A 24,381-nucleotide genomic window follows, 5' to 3' on the forward strand; every position below is an offset into this window, starting at 1 on the left:
TAAATTTCCCCGCTGCGGGACTAATAAAGAATTATTTTATCTTATCTTATCTTATCTTAGTTGAATGAGAAGGTGTGTCCAAACTTTTGACTGCTACTGTAACTTTGTAACACATTTCCACCACATTTTCAAAAAAAGTCTGCGTAGCGCTCCATTTGGTCACCGCGCGATACGTAGAAGAGTGGGGGCCTCATTTCTAATGATTGATTCCGACTCCGCCCATCCCGATGCCCTACCCGGGAAAATTCGGGCGTCCTCTGCTACAGTAAACTGAGAACTTCCGCAACCAATCAGCACACTCCATGTAAGGGGCCGAGCGATAGCCATCCAATTGCAGAGCACGTAGCGTGTCACGTGACTATTGTTTTTCATTTGACGTCATTCTGGATGTTCTCGTCAGACAGAGTGTTCGTGTGTTGCCATAACTTACGTTGTTATACTTTTGAGGTAACGAGAACGAAGGTTTGGGAATATAAATAGGATTTCTGGCCTATATATGATACGGTGACGTATACAGGTATGTGTTGTTATGTTTTTGTGTTGCCCTTATGAGTTAGCTAGCTGCGATAGTGAAGCTAACAGCTAGCATAGGTAGCTGCTGATGTTTTAAGCTTGTTATGGTGAGTGACGTCAGATAACAGCTGTTTTTGGATCATTTTACAAGGATATTTTACAACTGAAGGAAAAAGCAATTCTCAGAGGCCATTTTTTAGTAGTTTTATTCCACCTCAACCACATTTGAATCATTTGTTTCTCTTTCATTCATCCATTCATTCATCCATTCATCCTTCTTTTTTATTGTTTTCCACCAGGTTAATGAAAAGGAAGAGCAAAGACCTATAATTGATGTGGATGTCTCAAACTCTATGTGACCTGGAAGAATGAGTCATAAATGTGCTCCAAAAACCTGGGTCAAGTTAAGCAGATCATTTCATCTGAGCCAGACACATGCCCGCAAGTCTGCAGCATCACCTCCCTGGTCTGGTACCTCTCCCTGCAGGGTCCATGTACAACCACCCTATTGCTACAAGGTTGGCTATCTCAGCTGGAGGCACATCCATCACCTTCGGGTCACTGGGCGAAAGGGATGGATCTGTAAAGCTAACCAGGCTAGACAAAGGCTTGGACTCCACACCAGCACCTTGTACTTGAACACTTCAGCGTCCCGGTGGTCTGCCGGTCTGAGCCAACAAATGTCGCGGGTCAGGAACACACTGGACACAGTCTCTAAAGCTGTGAGTGGGACACACACAGAACTTCTCTCCAAAATCGCCAAACTCAAGCCTAATGCTTTGAAAGGTTGGAAAAAGGCGGAGACAAGTGTTGAGTCGGCCCCAAAAGCTGAGGAGAGTCTTGTCACACCTACTCCTGCTCTCACGAAAGCTGCACCCTCTTCTACGTCTACTCCACCTAAACCTGTATCTAACTCGTCTTCTACCAGACCTTCTATTCCTACGTCTGCTGCTACCTCTGATGCAAATGCCACTACAGCCACACATTCTCACAACCCTACCCAAGCGACTGTCCCTGCAACAATTCTGACTGTGGGTGAACTTAAGGAGAAAAGGCTGAGACGTGTTGTTCCCACTGTCAAAGCCGGTTCTGCCAGGAAACAAGAGGAGCTTAAACCTTCACCGAGCGATTCTGAGAGCAAGAGCACAACTTCCGAACAAACCACAGCACTTTTCCATCCCAGTACATTTTCAGTGAGCCTGGATGAGACTTACAACTATCTGTCCCATCACATCAACTCCTACTTTGGCAGCAGTACAAACGACAAGAAAGGGGACAATGTTTACTCCTCCTCTGCCTCCTCTCAGGGTCCACAAACTAGTGACCTCATGCCAGTTCCTGGTAAAACAGCCTCTGCTGCTCCAGTTACCCCACCTTCCACGAAGAAGGGTTTAGGACACTACCTGTCCTACTCAGCTCCCACTGTACAAGCCTTTGTAGGAAGCTACATTGCTCCCCTGGTCCCAAGGTTTAGGACAGTAGAGTCCAAAAGTGCTACTGTGGAGGAAAATAAGTCTGTGGTTGCACCAGTCAAACAGATGGAGGCCAAAATTAGTAAGGAGCAGAAGACTGCAGAGGAGAAGGCCAAAAAACTACTACTTCAAAGAGAGAAGGTGGGTCTATGTTAAAGTGAAGCATAATCCCAACATCAGATAGCTCTGAGTATCTGGTTAATATATTATAGCAGGCTGCCTGCAGTCCAGACATCGACCAGAGCTCTTGCTACTCTATATGTCTAAGGGTGGTGTAGTGTGCAGACGTGCTGCCTGAGTTCTCGGAATCTTAAAATATATTATTCAAAAATAACCCCCTAGTGGGGGGTGTGTCCTCTATAGGCCAAGCCTGATGCTGTGATGTTGTGAAGATTAACACAACTGACATTCAGTTAATGTCAAGGTAGGATTCAGTATTTGTAAAATGAACTTATAATATGTTTTGTTTGAAATAGCAGAACACAGATTTTGGCTGATACATATAGTAGATCAATCATTAATGTGATATACTGGTGGGTTTTTGTCCAGTTCATATTGTTACACTTAAACCAAAGGAGCAGACATGAAATCCCTTCCATCAAAGTAATAAAATATTGTTAAAATTGACTGAAAAGGTACATGTTGGTTGACAGTATTTTGAAATGATTTCTGAGTTAGTGATTGGCAGATTTGTCATGAATCTGCTCATGATCTAACCACCCTGGTGACCATTAGGCTCAATTTCAGGGCCTTTTCTTAAGACGTCCCTACTGGTATCACCCGACATAGATCATGGATACATTCATGTGTTAATTACAATATGAAATAAGGTACAAAAAAATAAAAATATTTGACAGGATTGTTTCATCCTTGAGTAGACCTTAAAAGTTAAATGTTGTGTTCTGACCTATGGAAGTAAAACAAGCGTTGTTTGTCATCAACTTACTGCCACACATATTTGTGATTGTAGTTAAGTGATGTGTGGAACATTTATTAATGTGTTCACTGATTGCCTCTTATCTTGGTCCATGAGGTCACATAAGAAAGAAATGAAACTATAATGACAACATTCATTACAGTGTCATATTATTAATATAAAACGAGTCACCTTTTTAAATGAAATTATAAATAAAGGTCAACACACAGTAGCTCCCTTTTAAATGCAAATCATTAGCACATCCACAAGGGATGTTTCGAGCATATTTTCTTCTTCAGACTGACCTTTCTAAATGAGCCATAATATGCTGGACCTAATTGGTAGCACCTTTTTTTTTTTTTTTTTTTTTTTTTTTTTGCCTCCAGATCATTGCCAGGTTGAGTGTGGACAATCGAACTCGGGGTCTGGTTCAGGCTCTCCACAGGGCTTCAGATGTAAGGGTCTACATCAACAGGGTGGAGGACCTCAACTACCATCTCCTGGAGTTTCCAGAGACCAGTGGTGTTGCAGTCAAGGTGAGTAAGGAATGTGTCTGATGCTGCTCAGCATGTCAAAAGCATCAACTCTTATGTTTGGCACTAGCTCATGATCTTTATTATATTTTTTTTGTTTCACCTTAATACAACCAGATAAAGGCCATTGAGGAAAAAAGGCTTTTGTGATGACAACCGTGCCAAGGCCAATCGTAGCAAAGATAAATGTTGAGAGCACGGCAATTTAATACATGCAATAAAACAAAAACAAAACAATACATTGTAGAGTAAAAACAAGTCCATGCATCTACAGAAGAGGTTCAATAGACACAGAAAGTGAATGATACATATAGGCAAGAAGGCAACAAGACATGAAAAAATCGTTATTCATTATCTAAGAATGAATAACGAATAACTCATCCCGCACGGGAAGCCTCTTAAATCCCACACAATTATTTGGCATAATATTTTAGGTATTTTGTACAAGTACAAACTTAACACATATATACATAAGTAGGCTGCATGAGATAGCCTTGTACATTAAGATATACCATGTGCATCCTGCTCATGGCAAGTGAAAACCGTCCGACCAACCTTAGTTTAAAATATATTTTAAAGCAGCATGTGTCAAGTATGGCCAAAGTAGTTAGCAAATCTTTTCATGGTATCACCAAAGTCTAGCTGAGACTGGGATAGGCCAGATGTTTACACGAGGATGGAGAGGAACATGACTTTAATCTATACAGGAAACCCGGCATGAACTTGAAATTCTTCGTTCGGGTTCAAATGTGATGCTTAAAATTTAGATTATTGTCCAACCAAAGGCCCAGATATGCATATGTATCGACGAACTCAATGCCAACATATTCATAGGCTGTTATTAGAGGTGAAAGAAACCTTAGACAATGACGATGTTTACAGCAGCATGTTTTTACGCATACATAATCGCGTTATGTTTGGCATGAATTCTTAAACAGCCGCAGCGTATAAATAATGTAGATAATGGCCTTCTGCTTGTGTCTGGGAATTCTCCCATGCCAGGCAAATGTCAGTTTGTCAGCTGTGGCAACAGGTTACATGTTGCTCTCTGTTTTAATGTCAGAGCTCGGCAACTACCGTACATGCGGACAACATACGGCAGCATTTATTAATGTCTCCGCCTTATCTGTGAAGGTGTTAGGAACTCATTCAGCGCTAACCTTTCAAACCAAGGCCACTTTTACAGGTGTTGGGAACGGTTATTCATCTGTGACTGACTGTGTTTTTCATTTCCACGTCTGAGTGTCGCGGCGTGTTTATGTGTTCATCAGGAGCAGGTCATCCCTTGCCTGCTGCGTCTGAAACAAGCCAGTGATCCGGGCCTGAGGGCAGCAGTCAGAGAAGCCCTCGCTCTGGTGGGCTACAATAAACCTGTGAAAGGCCGGGGCATACGGATCCTGACCGTAGATGGAGGAGGGTTAAGGTACGAGTTCACCTCTGCTGTTTTTTTTTCCCTTTATTTTTCCGTAAGATACGAGTCTCTGACGTCAAATCTTTTCCCAGTGGAACTAAATAGCATTTGTTGAAGTCAAGGCCGTGTTTAGAAAAGCTATTCTACTACTTCTATTTACAGTGTCAATCAAGTAAATGTACTCCTGAGAAACATTCAGTTAAATGGATAAAGATTTATTTCCTTTTCTGTCTTGTTTATGACAGTGGGAGATCAATCAGCTGTCCCTTTGAGACAGTTTGTGTGCTGTGGTTGTCATCTTATTCATTTGGTCTGTGTCTGACTTTGTACTTTCAGGGGACTTGTTGCTCTTCAGACGTTACACAAGCTGGAGGCCCTGACCGGAAAACCCATTTACAAACTGTTTGATTATATTTGTGGTGTCAGCACAGGTGCGTTGTCCTACTGCCCTACTTCTCGTCGGGATTATTTGAGCAGAGTGCAACATTTTAGGTGGGATTGGCAGCTCTGATCTCATACTGACCCATTTGTTGCTCTGCTCTTGTTTTGACCTCAATTTAATCACCAACACCACTGTACTCAAGTTACGCCACAGTAAAGCTGCTTCACATTTTTAAATAGCTCATGACATTATGTTCGTCATGAAATTGCATCGCCTCATTTGGTTTTTAGGAATTGTTAGGTGGATTACATTTTTTTTTTTTTTCACCTGTATGCAAAATCCCCACAAGGGGGTGCTGTGGATCATCCTCGAACCTGCCGCTTGGTTGTTTTCATTTCACAGCAGATTGAAAAAGTATTTGCAGAGCACTGTGGTCTTTAATTACTACCAGAAGTTTTCTGTTTGTCCCCAGTTCCGATCAGTTCTCTCAGTCTTAATCCACAACAGGTGGATGCACTTAATTTTCACATTTCGTGAATGTTTTCAGAGCCTAACGTAATCTGTCTGCTAGATCGAATGATGTTCACACATTTAAAACCCATCTGGGCCACATCTGGCGAGTTTGATCACCTACATTATTCGGGTACACCCCATCTCTGCCCTCATAGCTCATAGTTCTGTTGTGGATTGGTTATGCTTTCAGGGATCTTTAGTCATGGAGAGGAAGTAGTTTAGAAGTATTTGCTTGGTGTGTAATAGCCATTGTTATTCCATGCACTACCTTTTAAATGGATTATCAAGGGAAGTGTTAGTCTGAATAAATAATCCTACAGGTAATTGGCGTGCATCAACTTCAGGCCTTGAGAGTAACGACAGCGAACTGTACATTCCCTGTTTGCATGTTTTATTACCTTGTTGCAGTTAGTGAAGCTCTTGTACTTCCTGATTACAAAAGCATGCTGTTGTGTGGTTCATTAACATGTCCTTCTCAGTCACTTTCCCGCTGTGAATGATTGCTCGTGTTTTTCCCCCAGGTGCTATCTTAGGGTTCATGCTAGGTGTGTTCCAAATCCCACTGAACGAGTGCGACGATCTTTACCGGAAGTTGGGTTCCGATGTCTTCAAGCAGAACGTCATTGTTGGGACCGTAAAGATGGGCTGGAACCATGCTTTCTACGACAGCGAACCCTGGGAGAACATCCTCAAGTCAGTTCCTTTGTCATTTATGGAGTCGGTGCTAACGCTTTGTTATTTTGCATGTTAAAAGGCCTTGGAAGTGGAAAAACGGAAAGTAAAAGTAAACACACAGTGATTTGGAAGGACCTTACTAAAATTAGGAAATCCATCAAAGGGAACATCACGCCTGCTCTTTGATTTTGTCAAAGGAAACATTGTGTGATAATGCATTTAAACTGCAGATTATTTGCATAGTCTGTACTACATTGCCATGGCAACATTAAGGTATTATGGGTAGGCAGACATGGTATTCACTGTGATGGATAACTAACTCAAGCAAATTTCAAAATTCACCCAATATGGAAAGTTTTATAACATTTGGAAATAACTGTAAAACATTGGCTGGTTGGAATTTTTTTTTTAAATTATATTGAAGAATCAAAACCATCACTGCATGCTCAAATATTGTTTGCAGTCATATTGAGTATTCATAGATAGCTGTAAATGCCCTTAAAACCCTAAGAGCAGTATAATGGCCCTTTTTAAAAATAACTATGGCAATCACAATATTATTACAAAAAAAAAATCTTTAACAAGTCATGCTACTGTCCAAAATTCACAATGCCAAAAAATAACATAACCCTATCTTCCCCTTCACAGAGAGAGAATGGGCTCTCAGCTCCTGGTGGAAACTACAAGAAACCCTGAATGCCCCAAGGTGAGCTTTAGAAGATGGACTCAAACATTCTTTTGTTTTCTTCTGGCACTGACCAGTGAGCTTTTGGCTCACCTTGATGGGATATTACAAAAAAAGCTCCTATCTCTATCTCTGCAATGACAAGCGGAAGGACAATACACTCTAAAGCTATATAGGACACTGTGGGTAAAGAGGCATGCAGGAATTCCTATGTCAGCAGACTCCTGTGAGGCTCACAGTACAGAGATGATATTAAACTGGTCTGTCAGAATGTCGGTCTTGATACGATGCTTGCATTTTCTGTTTGTATAATACTGCCTCATAATGGAGAAGTCACGTTGCATGTTATTTCCTCTACCTGTAGGTGGCAGCGGTGAGCACCGTGGTGAACCGCGGCATTCCTCTCAAGGCTTATGTGTTCAGGAACTACAACCTGCTGCCCGGGGTGCGCTCTCACTACCTGGGGGGTTCCCACCACCAGCTCTGGCAGGCCATCCGTGCCACGTCAGCCGCACCTGGGTACTTCCAGGAGTTCACGTTGGGAAACGATCTCCACCAGGTCAGTCCTAAACACAACAGTAACATGGCAGTGGGAAAAGGGGGGGGCACTGGTCATGATGAACCTAATGATTAAATCATACATTTTATCTCAGAGTTATCTCCTGTCGCTGTTGGTTACAGAAGAGGGAACATGATAGGACGTCATGGCAGTGGATTTAATTTCTACATTTAGATTTTAAGCTTTTAGCTGATGCTTTTATCAAGGAGGATTGTCATGAGCACAACTGTTACATAAGCTTAAATTCCAAGAAAACATGTGGCAGAGTGACAGCAGGTGATGAATATTTAATGTTGTCTTTTAGGATTTTTTTTATTTTTTTATTTTTTTTTGTCCTTTACCCAAACCGGCACATTACAAGAGGTCAATCCAAGACATGCATACAAATATTGCATGCAAACATTTAAGGCTCAATACAACATCTGCTCTATTCGGATTTTGATCTCTATTTTGGGATGTTAACTATATTGAACCATCTTATGTGTCTCCAAGCTTTTATTTTTTTACTACTTTATTTTAAATTCCTTGTTTCAAATGGTCTCAAAATCAATTTCTGCCATGTCCTTTTGTTTCGTTTCATTTTGTCAAAAACACAAGTTTATTGATTCTAGTCCATATGCAAAATAGGTGTCTCTGGGATACATGTCTTTATTATGATTATTTAACACAATTTTCCAACTGGATTTGATTTTAAGTAGATGTGAGCCATATCTGGGCATTTCTTTTTTATGACAAGGGTCATAAATTACATAGTAAGTAGTCAAGTAACTAAAGTACCCTTGTGTGTATATATCATGATCTTCTTTGGCTGCCCTCAACCCCGACGTAAGGTCACTTTTTCCAGTCCAATTAATTGAACTTAGTCAGGGGCTATCTATTGGGAAAAACGCATATTTTTCTATTGTATAACATTTTAATACTCCAAACTGTTTGGCTATGATGCATGCAAAGAATGTACAAACAACTCCTCAGTCCACCACTGTGCACACAGCTTGACGGCCTTCGCTTGACAATGACATATTGTGATATTTAACTCTCATTGTACCTGTGAAGGCTTTTTTTTTTTTTTTTGTACTCGTGCTCTCTTTCCCACTCCGCTTCACATTCGCACCACACATTTACACACGTAGTGACTTTAATTTAACCGCAGTCCTCTGCTACAATAATCCAGTGCTTATTGTCGGGTTGCTGGATTTAAATGCATGTACAGTCAGTGTTGATGGCGGAGAGTGAAGGATTTTTGAGGAGCCTAATGAGAAAAATCCTCCGCACAGCAAGAGAGAGGGAGGAACTCAATTTCCTTCCTGTCTGTGTTTATTTCCATTCAGTTACATCTTAACAGGAGAGTGAGTCGCAGTGAGACGCACTTAAATCCATCTCCACTGAACGGGTACGCATTAGCCATCCGTGACATAACAAACCACTACTCCACTCCACCGTTTTACTAATCAATACGTATGGCTCCTCTCTTTGCCTTTACCTTTTCAGTAAGGGCTTAGTCAGTAACAACAAACCACTTGAGTAGAGGCAGAGTAGAATCTTAGAAATTGTATTTTGTGCAAAACAGAAGTTAAACGGAGGATAAAAAAACCAAACAAACAGAAAAACATAGATGCAAGTCATGTTGGTTCCCTTCTGTTTGAGTATTCAGTCGACGTAGCCAGAGTTTGACCTGTCACATCCACATTTCAATATCTCCTTGAATCGACATTCAAAACACAGATGGGGGGAGACAGAGGAATTCAACGTAGACGCAGCACACGTGAATGAGCATGTGTTTGCATCAAAGGCAATATCCCGTGTCGGCATGCTCCCACACTCTTAATTGGAAGCGTTGTTAGTTGTGTAGGTGACTGGGGAAGTTCAGGGGCAGAGAATGAAAGAGACTGGTTGATGAAAACCCACCTGTGGTGGGAGATTTCCTCAGCTTGCTGTCTAGCAGATCTCAGCCTACTCTGAGATGCTGCATACATTAGTCCATTCATCACACACACAACTGAATCCCACATCTGCCTCGTTAGAATGAAAAGACAGACAATTAAGACAAATGACAGTTATTCCAAACTCTTGTTAGTTGCCAGCAGGACACCTCTTACTGTACAAAGATTTAACACCATCATTAGTTAAATATAATTAAGACATGTCATGGGAAATCTGTTGTTTTTATGTTATATTTATATTATAGTTTAATTTCTTTCCTTGGTCATTTTTGTCCTTCCTAATGTAAAAACTGAATGAAATTCAAATTCTTCTGTTTTTCTCTTGAGAGAACATTTTTAAGGAGGTGTTTTTGCCTTGACTAGCAATTCCTGCATGATTTGTGCTTTTGCTCATTTGTTCCACTTTCTATCCCTTTTTATCTTTGGAACAGCATTTGTTTTGCTGTGCTTAGCTATTCCAAAGAGATTTGAACACCAGAATATGATTATTGGGGTATCAACCTCTACATATTGAAAAAAGTTCAGTTCGCTGCTTTATATTAATGCATGTGTTTGAATTTCAACAACAGGCAGTCTGTAAAAAATTGAAGGGTTCACCACGGCGGATGATATGTTTCTATCTAGTTGCTAACCTCGGCAAAATCAGATTTATGAATTTATGAAGAGATGCTGGTTTTAAAATATTCATTTTGACTTGTTTCAGTTTCCAGTGATGAAGCAAACCATAATTCAAACAAGAATGAAAGGGCAAAATTTAGCACCTTGTATTGTATGTGGTAGATTTAATCCATTAAAGCAAATCAGAAAGCGTCTTGGTTGTGTTTTCTAGTCAATCTTCTGGATCCTGAAGTCTCACGCACACCTCTGTCAGTGCAAGGAGTAAAACTTTCATGCATAGAAACGCGCACACACTCTCCGGATTGACAACGGCGACGGCATCCTGCAAAAACTGTGCTCGCTGACATTTATTGCAGCAGAATAATTCATTTTCTGTTGGCATCGGAGGGCAATCTGAGCAAAGGCACCAGCAGTCTGTGTTTTTCCCCTCGGTAGCTCAGGCTCTGGAGGATCCCTGCAGGTCATTTCCTCTCAGCCGCAGCTGCATTTCTTCGGCCGTTTATTCTGGCTTGAACAAATATGGCCGATTGTCCGAGTCAACCAAAACCAGATAGAATGTATCGAATGATAGAATGTAGAACATCCTCTCTACTCATGTTTTGGGATGCCCTTTTTCACTGATGGAAACAAAACAAATTGCATACAAGCAAAGAGAAAGAAAGTCCGTTTGTTTTGTTTTTTACTTTATTTAGAGCACAGGCGCTGAAGTAGTAGCATTAGTTCTTTCTTACCACCGACTGTGTCACTGTCATGTCAAATGATGAAGCTGTATGCAGGAAGTGCTACAGATTTTGTAGCAGGAGAACTCTGCTTTCTGGATCAATATGGCATGCAATGAGCAAATTAATGCTTCATCTTCATATATCTTCATATCGCCTACATTTATCACCAGCACTGATTGGACAGCCACACAAAAAAAAAAAGTGTCAAATGCCTCTTTCACAATGTCATTTTAATGAGTTGTTAAACATAATTGGACAGTGTACTCAAGGAGAAAGCCAAAGAACAGCATTTCTAATAAATTCCTTCTAATAGGCACTTTCTCACTGCTGTCAGCTTTCCACGTTAACCTCGCCGGCTGCGAAATGCCACCCAGCCTTGTGACTTTATTTATTGGCTACTTGAGCCACTGAAACCAGTCATGAGCATAGCTGTCTGTGTGATGTCAGGATTCCCTAGAGCGAGTCATATCGCTCTTTTCCACAAACGCCCACAGAGTTTTCCACTTAATTCAGACACTGAACAATCACCCTCTTGTTCGGTGAGAGCAGCTACGTCGCTGTGCCATGTGCTGAACGAATGCCGGAATTCTCAAGCAGCGTTTCAAGAAAGTTGTGATTGTTTGTTGCTGTTTTTGTGATTTTTGCAAATTGAAATGTGACGGAGCTAGAAATTTAGACTCAGAACGGTAACACAGGGGGAAATTGTAACTTGGAGCAAGACCTTTTGAAGCCGAGCAAACCGTGGCGTTATCAAAGCCTCACAGTTGCTACCATAGCCATGCAGAGGGCGCCTTAGTGAAGGGGAACAAGGGGGGGAAAGAGTGGGAAAAATGGGGGAGATGAAGGGAGGGTGGTTCCACATTAAAGCTCTCTGTTATCTCTGCTCCGAAGAACACAGAAGTAGAAAACTTCAGACGTTTCACAATGGACGCCAGGGCATGCGAGGAATGACGAGGAGGGCCCAGTTTTTTTCCGCCTAGTTGCCATGGCGTCTCCTGAGGCGATGAGGAGGAATGGAAGCATGTTTTGTACCCACCTCTGCCAGCATTTGATGGGAGGCATGGGATCAGTCGACCACCACCCTCAGTGTGAGATCTTGAGAGGCCTAACGTGGCACGACGCTCAGCAGAAAGACTTCACACAGCCTGAATGTGAGCAGGTCACATCAGCAGTTCCATATTTCTTGTTGCTAATAGATGACGGAGGGAATGAGACATAAGTGAGTCTAAGAACGTCATTAAACGTGGCAGATTTGGTTAAGGAAATAAGACTGTTATGATTCTGGAGAAAGTGGCATATGGCCTCACATAATTAAGTGCAGTTCAAAAAAACCACAACCTTTCGGATCACCTTTTTCTGTTCTCTCTCTTTTCCCTCGTAAAGGCCAATGCAGGTGGATTTATTAGTCATAAATTGCATTCTCAGCACCGCTGTGCTTCTCAGATGAGGAGGAGAGGTGGTGGATTCAGGGAGGCGACAAAGAGCATAAATCCACTTCCTCATCCCCGGTCCTCTCCTCCCGTGTTAAGCTCCCAGAGCTCGGCCTGGAGGCTGTCAGAGGATGGAGCTCAGACTTTTGAGCCCTTGTGCAGACAGCTTCCTCCTCCCAGGCAGACTCTGGATCTTTGTCCCTTGAGTATAAACACACACACACACACACACACACACACACACACACACACACACACACACACACACACACACACACACACACACACACACACACACACACACACGGATTCTCTCATTATCATTTTACCTTTTGTTTCCTCCACTGGCTGGCTCATTTTTTTTTGTTCTGTTGTATTCATGTGTTTTCACTCATGCACAAACACTTGATTACACTGCCACACTTGTTTTGGGGATTAGGTCAGTCCACTGATTATCCTGACTGACTGCTGTGTGAAATCCTTTCCTGAATCCCCCCCCCCCGTCTCTAACCACCTTGTCTTCTCACAGTGCAACACACTTCTCACTGCAGTGGCCCACAGATTCTTTGGAATAAATCACAGCTTTGAACCGTGCATCTCAATGTATTGGTATGCAAGTGTGTGTGTGTTTGTGTGTGTGTGTCTTCACTCGCATCTCCTGTGTACAGCAGGGAAATGAGCTTTAAATTGCTTATTAGATGACGGACAGAAAAATTATGCCGTCGAATATGAAGTTGTCAAATATATACGTAAAGCCTCAAGGGAACCTAGACTGGGTAAATTCATGCAATGGTGTTCTGCAGCCATTTATATCACTGCAGGAATTGTCACAGTTTCCTCTGAATGGCCACAGTCGGCGGCGATGATTCATTGTTTCAATTCCTTCTGCACATGTGTGGTCACGTATTCACCGAATGTGTGGGAAAAGGTAACCGTGAACAGTAGATCTTCATTTCTTAGCCTGCCTGGGGCAAGGTTGGCACACACACACACACACACACACACACACACACACACACACACACACACACACACACACACACACACACACACACACACACACACACACACAGAGAGATGTGTCTCTCCTCTATTGACAGCCTCGGTGTGACCCTCTGGGGGCCCATAAAGCATAAAAGGCACAGAGGAGAACTGGTCGGCGTAATCGCATAATAAGGCATGAAGACCTCTGACTTGAACTTTTAAGAGTGGCACTCAACACACTGACCATGTTGTCATTCTCATCCTCATCCTGATTGACAATGGTGGCCTTTGTGTGGATTGGATGCCATTCAGGCAATTAAAATAACTCGATGAGCAGATTTATTTTGTTGATTGCATAGAGAGTAACGGAGAAAGCTTGCTTTTATGGTGCTTTTAACAGCTTGGATTGATTTGTTAGATTTGTGCTAAGTATTGAGAGCATGCAAGTGTTTGTCTTTTTTTTTTTTTTTTTTTTTTTACATAGCACCCTCATTACCAGACTGTTATGCCTGGGACAATAACAGTCTGGTTATTGTCCCAGGCATAATCAGATGTCCACGACTTATGTAACGCTTCCCTAATTAATCATTTGAAAGAAGGGAGCCTCACTGGCAGAGCCTCATGATAAATCATGACAGAGCTCGGTGACCCTCAGTCCAGCCCTGTCAGATGAGCCAAAGAAGAAGGACTAATGACTCCAGCTGCTCATTGAGGCTATGATGTGAATGCTACACCAGATGTATGTCGAAAGGCTCACCTCATTTAGATTTGAGCTAGCCCTCTGTTCTGCTCTGTGTTGTGGCGGCTCGTAATGACCCCTCGCACAAGACGCCATTGAGGCTCACCCACGGGTTTGAGAGGCAGAGAGAGAGAGAGAGAGAGAGAGATACCGAGGCGCACAGGCTGAATGAAGAGGAGGAAGTTTGCTGTCCCTGCTAATGGGAGCTGACACACACTGGCGCGTGAAATGACTTTTACTGATCCTGACGATAGCACCTCTTTCCTATTCAAATCACTCTCCAAGACAGCTTTAACTGGCACAATGAAGATAAGCCCCCCCCCCAAAAGTTAATGACAGCTGAGGAATTTCAAACGGCAAAAGCAAAGGGACCTGTAAATCGTGCTCGTCTTCATTTTGTTCATTTACACGGCTCATATCATCTCAGAAGGTTTATTTCAGAATACGCTGCAAGAACGGTTTCTTTTTAAAAGCCTTATTTCGGTTTAATTGGCCATAGGAAGAAGGGAAAACATGATCCTGAAGGTGTAGGAGCCCTAATTAATTGAAAAGTGGATTTATTTGAGCTACGGGGGAAATGAGGAGCTGATTTGTGAGTCAGCCGTTAGACCCTGAAGGGCAAGGGCAAAGGCGAGGCCAGAGGAGCTGTGATCCTCTGGAGCATCAACAAACAGACTCTGCCGGAATCGAGGAACGCTGTCAAAAGGAAATCATAAAGCCTTACAGGAAGGAATTATTCAAACTCATAACTTCAAAATTCTGTTCCCTTTCAGACTGAGGTTAAACCTTTTTCACATTGGTCTTGACTGACAGGGTTGTGCCCTCCTGACGACATTCATCCAATGATACATGGCACTTTTTCTCACAGTGAGATCAAGTCATTGTCAGTTTGAGCAGCATTACGGCTTTAAATCCACATAAATGGAAGTGACCTTTGCCTTGCGTCATGCTGCGTGTTTGACTGACAGCTTGTTTTTGGCCATTTTGTATGCAAAGCTCATTTGCAGTTAGTCCTAAGTAGATCATTGTTTTTTAAGTCCTCGTCCAAATATGCCCTGGCCTCTGGAATCCCTTGTGTGAGAATGTGGCAGTGTGCCAAGTGTGGCTATTTCAGTGAAAAGTAGCTTTAAAAAGACGCGCCGGCTCTACCACTGCAGATTCAGCGTCTGCCAAACGGTTTGCAGTGTATATCGAGCCTGACACCATATTTCCTCAAGCAGGCTTGTTTGTTCATGACAGCTGTGGAGGGAGATGACGGATGCAAATTATCTTCTAAATTATTGATTCTTCCAGAAAAGTTATGAGCGCCCACACACAGATAAAACCCTACCTACCGTCTTCCAGTGGCACCACAAAGATTCATCACAAAAAAATCGAATTTTCCCTTACAGGCCTCAACTATGCTTTGAATTGCCCAAGCAGGTGCACTGAAATGGAGACAAGTTATAGCATTCAACTCCCAGCTCACAGGAGCATTGTGCAGTTGGCTTCTAATGTTACATGCCTTGGTTCTGTGTTCGAGGCCGGCCACTGTGCTTGTGAAACTTGCCCCAAGCTATCGGCACAAAGAACCCGTGACTGGTCTCAGACCGCTGCCATAATTGCCACTGAGTTTAGAAAATGGAGCCTCTCACAGCGGTGTGAGTGATAAGAAAACTGCTTCGTTGTTTTGTTTCCAGCTGGGTTCGTCTGGTGCTCTCCACAGCAAAAGTCCCTCTAAGTCTCTCCATTAGGAGCAAATCCAAACCAGCCATTTTTCTCCCTTTTCTGTGTTCATTTCTTGGTCTGCCAGATTCCCTACTGGTGCATAACGGCGTGCTTTGGACAAACGGCTGCCTCAGCATTTCCTCAATGCTTTGTGGGACAGTGAAACCCTCTTTGTGTGACTTCCATCTGAGCCGGTGGGATGGGTGCCCTCTAAAGGCTCTGGCTCACATAGGACAATTCTCTTTATAACTAACTATGAGGTTTTAAATTATTCAGATAGTTAATTATCGTAAAATATTACTTCTTGCAGATGATAGAACATTATTCTATCAGACAGTGTGACTCAGAGGGATTGGAGAGATGTGCCTATGTGATTTCTTTCCTCATTTTTAGCCATGTCAGCAATGTTCACAGCTCAGACTAAAATATAAATTATTTTGTCATTCATGGTGCCCAGAGGATGAATCATAATCCTTTTGGTAATCCTCCCGAATTTCCCTTGGTGCCACCACAAGATTGACTTGTTTTTATTTTTATTGAAATGTCTGAACTAGTATTAGATGCATTGTCGTGAAATTTTGTACAGAAATTCATGGTGCTTTTTCATTTATTTATTGACATATCTCAACATCTAGGAAATTGTCACACAACTTGTTACAGACATTCATGATCTCCTCAAGATGAATTGTAATGACTTTTGTTATTCATTAACCCTTCATCTGGTGCCATCATCTAGTCTACTGTATAGCTGGAACAAATTCATTTCATTATTGATTAATCTGTCGATTATTTTCTAGATTAATTGTTATGTTGTTTGTCTATAAAATGTCAGAAAATCGTCAAAAATGCCCATAATACATTCCCAGTCAAATGTTTTGTTTCGGCATGCTTTCTTAAAAACTACTCAAACTGATCAGTTGACTATAAAATAGTTTGTTGATTTACTAATTGTTGCAGCTCCAGTTCAGATCTTTGGTTTAAGTTCCTGCCAATTTAAAGACAATCCCATCAGCCTCAACTTTACTTTACGTCAGTGTGACATGGTGAACATGGTAGCTTTAAACATCAGTATCTTAGCATTGCCCTTACACCTGCGTGTAGGTGTGAGTCTTTAGACTTTTACTCGTATTTGACTCTCATGTAATGCTGGTTTGTTTCTCTTTATTAGCTTGCTCTAAATTCCCTGTAATTTTTCAAAGCATCTCAAAGATTTTTATAGAGAACTACTTTATTTAAAGCCACAAGTGACTCACGAAGCATCTTCTTTCATGGGAGCTATTACTTGCTCCAGTCTGCCCCCAGTCTAACTACAATAACCAACTCCCATTGCAATTCTATTTCCCTGTTATTTGGATTGAAGACCTTAACATTGGTAGGCAGCCGTCAAACTCCCCATCACAACGGATGCGACCACAGATTTGTACAGATATGCTGTTCGGCTGCGACACGACTGAAGTGTGCTGGAGAGCGAGGATGTTCCCTCCCCCTCGTCGTCCCCCAGGGCCCGTTGTGTTTGAATCCATGTGACATATGCTGTCAGAAACACGTACCCACATTATTATATGCATTGACTCTAAGCAGGCATGAGGCTCTCGATCAAACACGCACATACGCACAGTCACACAAACAAGCAATCTTTCCCCCGTAGTGGGTCCCTAGACACCTGGGGGCCCCGCGGCTCCCAACCCCCCAGCCTGGCCTCTTTAATGAGGACCGGCCCCCGTGCGTTTGATCCTGCTGCCAGCCTACAACCCCGCGGCCCCTCAGCCTCATCCCTATTCAACAATCCCCACAGCCTCTACAGTTACCCCCCCCCCCCGTATTTCTATTGCCTTGGGTAGACTATGGATCCAAAGCAAAAGCACTCCTGGGCGGTTGTTCGATATCAAAGCCAGACTGAATGTAACTGTGAGGAAAGAGGGTGAAAAAAAACAAAAAACCAACAACAACTTAGCTCTTTGCTTTGTAGACTTAGAAGCAGATCGATCTGTTCTTTTTGTTTTCGTCAGATGTTCTTCAAAAAATGTCATCTATTGAGTGTTGAAATCCATGAAAGAGTTTGAGGTTTCAAATGCCAATTAATTGGTTTCGCTGACTGTGGTCTTGGCACAAAAAAGAAAAACATTCACGGTGTGTAAATGAGTTCTCTTAACACGGCGGCTCTTCTGTTTTGTGCACAGGATGGAGGTCTGCTGATTAACAACCCCACAGCACTGGCCATCCACGAGTGTAAGTGTTTGTGGCCCAACACGCCCCTGGAGTGTGTGGTCTCGCTCGGCACGGGCCGCTTTGAAACTTCCGGCAAGAACAGCGCCACCTACACGAGCCTCAAAGCCAAACTCACCAATGTTATCAGCAGCGCCACAGACACTGAGGGTAAGTGACCTATGTAGTGGTTTTTTTTTTAGTGTAATTATGTAGTTTAGAGTCACAGATTTGTCGAACTGTGAATGGGAAACCACATTCAAACCAACTGCAACTTGGTTGACTTTATTGTTCGCTTAAAATATTACGTAATGTATGTTTTTAGAATAGGTTAAGCAATATAATGTTGAAAAATGTCGAACTTAATGTTATTTAAAGGGATACTCCAAGATGATTTCTTTTGAATATTTGAATGGAGCTTTCTGAAGTCTGAGGAAATAACCTTGACAAAATCTTCAGGACTATCTGGAATGAACATTTATGATAGAAAGGCTGTTTACCAAGCAGAGGGGTCTAATAAAAAATGTTGTCTGTTGCGTTATAGGACGTGTATGATCCATCATTTTTTAAAAACTCGACCCATACTAAAGACTAAGGCCTTATTCAGATTACCAGCCCAAATCCGTTTTTCTGGCATATCCAGTTAGTATCAAAATAGATTATAGAAAGTCTTCAAAGTCAAAAAAACACATAAATGGGACTTTCTCAAATTAGTCACACACCACATTTTCAGGCGGTTTGAAAAGACGACTGCAACCTGTTTTCTACTGAAAGTTGGATTTCAAGGTGCGGAAGTGCTGAGCATAATCTGTGCTGCTACTTAGAGCGCTATGGAGGACAACCTGGAGAACATGCTTCCCCCCTAAAAGCACAACGAATACCAGCCTTCTGCACTGCGACTTGTCAGCACAATTGCTTCGATGGGAATGTTTCCGTGTTGGAAATCTGCGTCACCAGCATAGCTACATAGTTACATACCACAGCAACCCACGCAGACAGGATGCTGATGTCTTGACTCACAAACCGGTCACTGGCAAATAACAATTATAAACACTACATCAAAAAAAATGTGTTCCATATGGTTGATTTTGAATAACTGGTAAAAAAAAAAAAAAAAAAAAAAAGTCTGGCACTCTTTTCTTTCTCTTTTATGCACTGGCACAGTGCCAAAAACGTCTGATCATTTTTGTCCTAAATGTATAATCACTACCTGATATGTCCCAAAAATCACAACATCACAATCAAACCACAGAAAAGCTGTACCAACAAAGAAGAACACGGGCGAAACATGAAACTCACAAACAGGGATGAGCCAACCTGATGTTGCTTTCCATCTAAATGTGGAGTGCTTTTGCAATGCTGACGTTGTTATCTTCATGTTTAATGTCAACACATGAAGGTTAAATTGATACAAACTATAATCAGAATGCACGAAGACTTGAATGAATTATTCGCTTTTTGTTTCTGTGACATTTGTGGGGGGAGGGGATTTAGACTTCGACGTCACCAGTGTAGAAAATACTGCACTGCAGGTTGACTTCGTTCTGGACGCGTCCCACTGTGGCTCTCTGTAGTGGCAACCTCTTCCGTCTCCTTATCACCTCTGGACATGGGCACCTCTGCTGTGCCTAAATTTGGCTCGGCCCCTTCCCTGTTGCTGCGGCGGCGGCGGCGGTGCAGTGGGTGACCTAGATGCTTTTCCTCACTTGTTCCTCCTGTGTTTGGGATTAAGCTCTCCCCAGCTATCCGACAGGCTTTGTTATTTAGAAACCGCAGATTAGCAAGAGTGTTTATCGCATATTTCTTTTCTTTTTCAAAAGCTTCCCTCCTGCCTCGGTGTTCACAAGTCTCCCGCTTTGTCTTAGGTGAATCAGCAGAGCTCGCTTTGTTGTTGTTGTTGTTGTTGTAGACGGATGAGGCTGATCTAATGGGGTTTGGGATGTAAACAGCTCCTGATGAAACTGGCTTGTTCTCACTAACAAACTCACTCAGTCATGTTTAGCAGGCCACAAATTAGGTTCTCCATAAGATGGATCTGCGGTTTAGACTTGCAGATGTACACATTTATTCTTTCGTAGTTGCTCCATAGAGTTAACAGTGGGCTAGTCTTGGATGTTATTATTGCTAATCCACCAATGAAAAAACATATTTTAGGTTGGGTCTGATTTATTTTTTTAACAGTGAGTGCCAAACCTGTTTTTAAAAAGTCTGGAGCTGCACACTGGTAGCTGATACAGTAGGATCAGGGACCTTTTGCCACCAGTTAGCAGTTAGCTTGGATTCAGCCAGTGCAAACCCCCCCCAGCACCAGGGGGTCTGTGGCTGACGTTAGACCCAGCTCTCCACCGGCCCGCTGTGACTCCCGCTGCTGTGGGTTTATGCTGGCTGAATTAGAGATTCTGCAGCTGCGTGGCTTGGGGTCCGTCTCCCTGAGCTGCTAAGTGCAGAACGCTCTCCCCTTCCCGGCTGGGTTGGTCTCCCGGCAACGGAGAGGTCGAGACAAAGGTGCGAGTGGAGTTTCACATTTCTGACACTTTGGATTGAGTCCAATTAATATAGTATCAAAGCGTACATGGACCGTACAGCCTCTGGTTAGAGGCACACAGATGGCTGACGGGTGGACATTATAAGATAGCGTTGCTATTTTAGCTGGTTCACAGAGTTCCAGCTGTTGAGTTGAATTTTTGCATATTCTCGCCCTGTTAGTTAGTAGTTGGCTTTTATTTTATAACTTATGACTGTACATTTTTATTGTATGGACACAGTCAGAGAGGTGAAATGCGGACCCCTATTTGTTTGGAGCATGTTAGCCAAGCTTTACACATTGGACCTTTTTGAACCATATTTTATCTATTCAACAAGAAGGCTTGCTTCATCTCAAGGTTGTAAATATACTTTCTCTTAGTGTGTAGCTTTCAAATGTGAAGATGCATCCAGAACATAACTGGGTATAAAAAAATACAAGTAAGTCTACAACACTCTCCATATAACCTTTTAAGAAAAAAAACAGTTTCAGTTCACGTCCTCAAAGGCAGCTAGTTCTGATTAAATGCACGTCTGGACTTCTGCACTGCTGAACTACTGTGGGAACACAGACGGAAACAACCTTTCTGGATCCTTCAGGCATATTTTCTGTGTTATTGCTACTCGCTGTCTGTTTATATGCATTTGCATGTTGCTGATTTTAAACCTCTCAGACGTAGCATTTGAAAACAACCGTGACAGACAAGCTAGACATTTTCACTTGGTGTTACCTCGTACTCTCACGCCCTGAGTGCTCGCTCTGTAACGCGTGAAATGCTGTCACCGCTCTGACAGGCCAGTTTCCACTTTGTGCGGCCTTTCTCACTCTTAACACAATATTTGAATGTTTGAACATGCTGAGACTATTAGGAAGCTAATTGCGTGTTTATGTTTTTTGGTCTGTATGTAAAATGTCATGTCGGTTTATTTCGTGCGACCTCACCCTCACCTCTCTTCCTCCCTCCAGAGGTTCACGCCATGCTCGACGCCTTCCTCCCTCCCGACACTTATTTCCGCTTCAACCCCTACATGAGCGAGGACATCACCATGGACGAGAACCGCCACGAGAAGCTGAACCTGCTGCAGACCGACGGCATCCGTTACCTGGAGAGGAACGAGGAGAAGCTGCAGAAAGTCGCTCGCATCCTCACCCGAGAGAAAAGCTCCGTCCAGAAGATGACGGAGTGGGCCAGGCTCAGGGCTGACATGTATAACTTTAAATCCTCCAAGCTGTAAATCCAACGCTGGCAACATTTACCTCAAATGGAAACACTGTCATAGTTGTTGACTCGTTGAGCTGTAGCTTTGAAAAAAAACCTGTAAACGCAGTAGGTGATGTGTCCAACATGTAAAAACACTACCTTCCTCCTCACTCTGACTTCACACTTTGATTGTGTCTGGTTGTCATTGTGGTTGGCAGCACTCAACGTAGCAATCAGTTGCATTAAAAGAAAATATGGCAAATGACATTTGGGTTTGGGAACTCCCTAAATAGGGGTTTCACTGTCAGCTAGCCAATGCGGCTTGTATCCTTAAAGGAATAGTTCAACAATTTGGGAAACAATCTTGTTTGCTTTCTTGCCAAAAGTTAGACGAGAAGTTTGATGGCACGTTAAGATGAGAATTGTATCAATCTTCTCATCTAACTTTTGTCAAGAAAGCAGTTAAAAATATTTCCTTAAAAAAGATAGAACACTGTAAAGTTCTACAGTAGCCAGTAATGGACTGTTTTACCAAGTGAGCACTATTTAAGCACTTGTTTTTCCTTTTAAAGATGTTATGACCGCTAATATATCCTCACAGAAATGATTAGATGGGATATATGTGTTATTGAAATGCAGTATTTGTTAAGATGAGCTGCAAATCTGTGACACTGTAAAACACCAATACTGTATCAAGTATTAAGAAGAAGAAAAAAAAATCCCTCTTATTTTTTGTAAATGGATCTATTTGGGGACTAATTATCAAATGTAATGACTCAAATGTGCACCTCTTAACAAAGCAGCTACTGATAATAGTAATAATTGGTACATGGGGGCCCACTTCAAGAATTACAGTATTGTAGAGTTCTTTGTAAATGCATGTTATATTTAAGATTTTACAGAAAGAAAAGTACATACCTAGCAGAAAACTTTAAAGAAGTGTGTGTTGCAAAGATTTACCTCAATATTTATTTCTAAAATACTTGTAATGATTAGTAAATATGAATAGCAGATAAATATAAAATGGAGGCACGCTGGTATAAGGATGTAACTTTTATGTGTTGTTTTAGCCTCAGGAGTATTTTACGTTCACTTGTTTCAAACGCTTTTATCCTTACGTGCTTGAGTGTTTGCTTTTATGGATTCCCCACAGGCGATGCAATTTTTTCCTGCTCTTTTCTTCAGGGAGCTTTTCTTTTCAACCTTTGAAGTGCTGTGTGTCAGACCCCGCTCTCCTGTACTATGACGCTTTCTTTAAAATCACTCAGGTCATAGCTTAGGGACTGGTTTAAAACAAATTGCTGCTTGATTGATTTGTCATGGCTTAAATGATTTTAATGACATGTTCAGCTTAAAAAAAAAAAAAAAAAAAAAAAAAAAAAAAATGCACTTCAGACATTCATGCCTAACCTGGTCACGTACTGTAAAACAGAGACGGCAGTGTGTCGGTCACTCCCTGAGGACCTGAGGTGAAGTGGATGCTGATTTTTACCCAGATTAATGTAATTCCACTGTTCTGTTGATGATGTGTAAAGACTGTTTGAGAGTGTATGTAATTAAAACCAATCACTGAACCTCACTGCATCTTGCCTCCTAATTATATGAAGATTAGCTGATTGTGATCTGAGAAAACCTGCTGTTTTCCTCGCAGCTTGTGGATGATCTCGGGGAGAGGAGACGGGCGGATACTAAGATGCTAACTTGTTCTTACAACTGTTTCATTACTCAAACAGAGATCTGGACTGATAATGCACCTTTCGCTGCTCAATTCCCCAAGGTGATCGGCTTGATTGAGGCAAATATTGATTGTTAAAATAACTCCTGCAGGCACATACTGTATCTAGACATACCCAGTGTGTATATATATATTTTTTCCTCTCTGTAACTCATATTGTAAAGGCAGGTGTGTATTTTTCTGGGGATGGTAATTTGAAGGCCCTTCCCCAAGCTGCCTGTCATAAAAGAGAGGAAGGTGAGATGGGATGACTGTGCAAGGCTTTGCTCAGACACCTGGGTAACAACCCTGTCTGTGATGGATTGTGTTTCCCTCCAGCGTAAACACCTTGCACTGACACAGCTCCCCACCAACTGCTTACACGCATGAAAACACCGAGATGTCCAAAGAGAGCGGAGGAGGCAACAAACATCACAGAAGGGGAAAACAAAACAGGATGGAGGCCGTTCACAATCACATATTGTTTTACCTGGAATATAAAGGTATTACAGAGCAGATGAGAATAGCAATGCATGCGTAAGGTTGATTTTGGAGGGTGTTTTTAAAATATAAGTGCTATAGCGAGATGATTGAGATCAAAAATGATTCATTTTCTTGCATCAAAAAAAATGTGTTCCATATGATGATTGAGATCAAAAATGATTCATTTTCTTGCAGATGAAAATACCAGACAAATGTATAAATTTACTGAATTGTTGAAGTTGAGATAAAAAATTACATTTTCTTGCACATTACAGTCATTTAAATTTAGAATTGTTGAAGCTTTTATCCAGTCATTTAGCAGACTTTTATCAATCAGTAGTATATTACATATCATTCACCCATTCACACACTGATGACAGGCTACCATGCAAGGTGCCACCATCAGACTCTAACTAACATTCATGCAACATCCAGTCCACACCGATGGCAAGCCT

General features: G+C 42.0%; 1 protein-coding gene across 1 annotated transcript; it reads left to right on the forward strand.

The window, feature by feature from the left end:
- The first annotated feature begins 395 nt into the window (after positions 1-395).
- Positions 396-23,293, forward strand: LOC129108177 (calcium-independent phospholipase A2-gamma-like). The gene is made up of 10 exons (XM_054619875.1): positions 396-517; positions 813-2,126; positions 3,288-3,437; positions 4,706-4,857; positions 5,182-5,276; positions 6,262-6,433; positions 7,064-7,121; positions 7,465-7,659; positions 17,980-18,175; positions 21,495-23,293. Exons 2-10 carry the CDS (start codon positions 882-884, stop codon positions 21,761-21,763), a joined length of 2,532 nt encoding a protein of 843 aa, XP_054475850.1. The 5' UTR covers positions 396-517; positions 813-881; the 3' UTR covers positions 21,764-23,293.
- Positions 23,294-24,381: the final 1,088 nt, after the last annotated feature.

The sequence above is a fragment of the Anoplopoma fimbria genome, chromosome 19 (genome assembly GCF_027596085.1).
Source record: "Anoplopoma fimbria isolate UVic2021 breed Golden Eagle Sablefish chromosome 19, Afim_UVic_2022, whole genome shotgun sequence".
In the NCBI taxonomy this organism is placed as follows: Eukaryota; Metazoa; Chordata; class Actinopteri; order Perciformes; family Anoplopomatidae; genus Anoplopoma; species Anoplopoma fimbria.